Source organism: Chiloscyllium plagiosum, unplaced genomic scaffold (genome assembly GCF_004010195.1).
Source record: "Chiloscyllium plagiosum isolate BGI_BamShark_2017 unplaced genomic scaffold, ASM401019v2 scaf_52334, whole genome shotgun sequence".
Classification (NCBI taxonomy): Eukaryota; Metazoa; Chordata; class Chondrichthyes; order Orectolobiformes; family Hemiscylliidae; genus Chiloscyllium; species Chiloscyllium plagiosum.
In genome coordinates this window covers 1-1,733 of record NW_025168938.1, presented here as the reverse complement: position 1 = coordinate 1,733, position 1,733 = coordinate 1, and the positions used below count along the sequence as shown (strand labels likewise).

The 1,733-nt window shown below is 56.7% G+C and overlaps 1 protein-coding gene across 1 annotated transcript; it reads right to left on the bottom strand.

Annotated features, from left to right (window-relative positions):
• Window positions 1–358: 358 nt before the first annotated feature.
• LOC122545253 (rho GTPase-activating protein 33-like) lies at window positions 359–1,542 on the bottom strand (the record flags this gene model as incomplete). Its single annotated transcript, XM_043684352.1, has 2 exons — window positions 1,345–1,542; window positions 359–581 (listed from the first exon to the last, which is right to left on the bottom strand). Coding segments are annotated over exons 1-2 (315 nt in total), but the record flags the coding sequence as incomplete, so codon positions are not given.
• Between the last annotated feature and the right edge of the window lie 191 nt (window positions 1,543–1,733).

Genomic DNA, 1,733 nt, shown 5'->3' with positions numbered 1-1,733 from the left:
TGTTACACAGGGACAGAAGGCCATTCAGCCCCTTCTCCTCCAGCCTGTTACACAGGGACAGAAGGCCATTTAGCCCCTCCTCCTCCAGACTGTCACACAGGAACAGGAGGCCATTCAGCCCCTCCTCCTCCAGCCTGTCACACAGGAACTGGAGGCCATTCTGCCCCTCCTCCTCCAGCCTGTCACACAGAAACAGGAGGCCATTCAGCCCCTCCTCCTCCAGCCTGTCACACAGGAACAGGAGGCCATTCAGCCCCTTCTCCTCCAGCCTGTCACACAGGAACAGGAGGCCATTCTGCCCCTCTTCCTCCAGCCTGTCACACAGGAACAGGAGGCCATTCAGCCCTCCCCCTCCAGCCTGTGACACAGGCACAGGATGCTGCTGTGTGCGGTGCCCGGTGCTGGTGTTGCCCTGGGAGGGTGTCTGTCCCTTACCAGAGCTCTCCTTCCCTGCAGAGCTGAAAGTGTCACTGAAGAGGATGTCCACGTGCCGAAGTAGGAATTCGACCACGATGGACTGAATCCGCACTTCCTGGAATGCGTCGGTCCCAGTAAATCCCACCGACTCAATCTCCTTGGAGCTGCAGGTGGAGAGGAACACAGTCAGGGTCAAATAAATCCCTTGGTTCTGCCGATCACCTTCCCCCGTCACAGGGATGGCTCCCCTGGGTGTGCCCTCCCCACTCAGGAACCCACCTGCCTCCCCAGGGTTACCACAGGAGGTAAAGGCTGAACCCAAATCCCCCGTTACACACTCTCTCTCTCTGTCTGTCTGTCTCACTCTCCCCCTCTCTCTCTCTTTATGTCTGTCTCTGTGTCTCTGTCTCTCTCTCTCTATCTCTCTCCCTCATCTCTGTCTCTCTCTCTCTTTGTGTCTATCTCTCTGTCTCTCTCTCTGTGTCTCTGTCTGTCTCTCTCTCTCTGTCTCTGTCTCTGTCTCTCTCTCTCCCTCTCTCTCTCTCTCTCCCTCTCTCTCTCTCTCTCCCTCTCTCTCTCTCTCTCCCTCTCTCTCTCTCTCTCCCTCTCTCTCTCTCTCTCCCTCTCTCTCTCTCTCTCCCTCTCTCTCTCTTTCTCTGACGGAACCATTTCACAGCAGCTGTTCTGTCCTGCAGAGCCAGATCCCTTACAGCTCCTGCCCTGGTCCAATCCACAGTTCAAAGGAGAAAATTAAATGATACGCAGACACAGAGAGGGTGAGACCGAGAGAGACAGGAGTGAGAATGGGGACGGAGGGAGAGAGAAAGAGGCAGAGGGAATGAGACAGGGACAGAGGGAGAGGGACAGAGACAGAGGGAGGGATATTCGGGACAGTGGGACGTAGCTGAGTGGTGCTCCATGTCTCACCGAAGGAGGTTGGGTGCCCACACTATCGCCAGGTTTTTGATGTGCATGTTGGTAACTGCGCTGTGCTGTGCCAAGCGACCGAGATGCCTCATCAGGAAGTGGAGGGTCCGGTAATGAGGAGGGGGCAGCTGCTGGATCACATTGTGAACATTCAGGAGCCTCTCGTCGACTGTCTGTGAGCACACAGCGTCCTGGAAAAGATCAGCAAGGGGCAGAGTGAGGTACAGGGTGGGGGCAGGAAGCAGACAGACAGGCAGGGAGCCCAGACAGAGACCAGACAGGGAGACCAGACAGAGACCAGACAGGGAGACCGGACAGAGAGACCGGACAGAGAGACCGGACAGAGAGACCAGACAGAGAGACCGGACAGGGAGACCAGACAGGGAGAC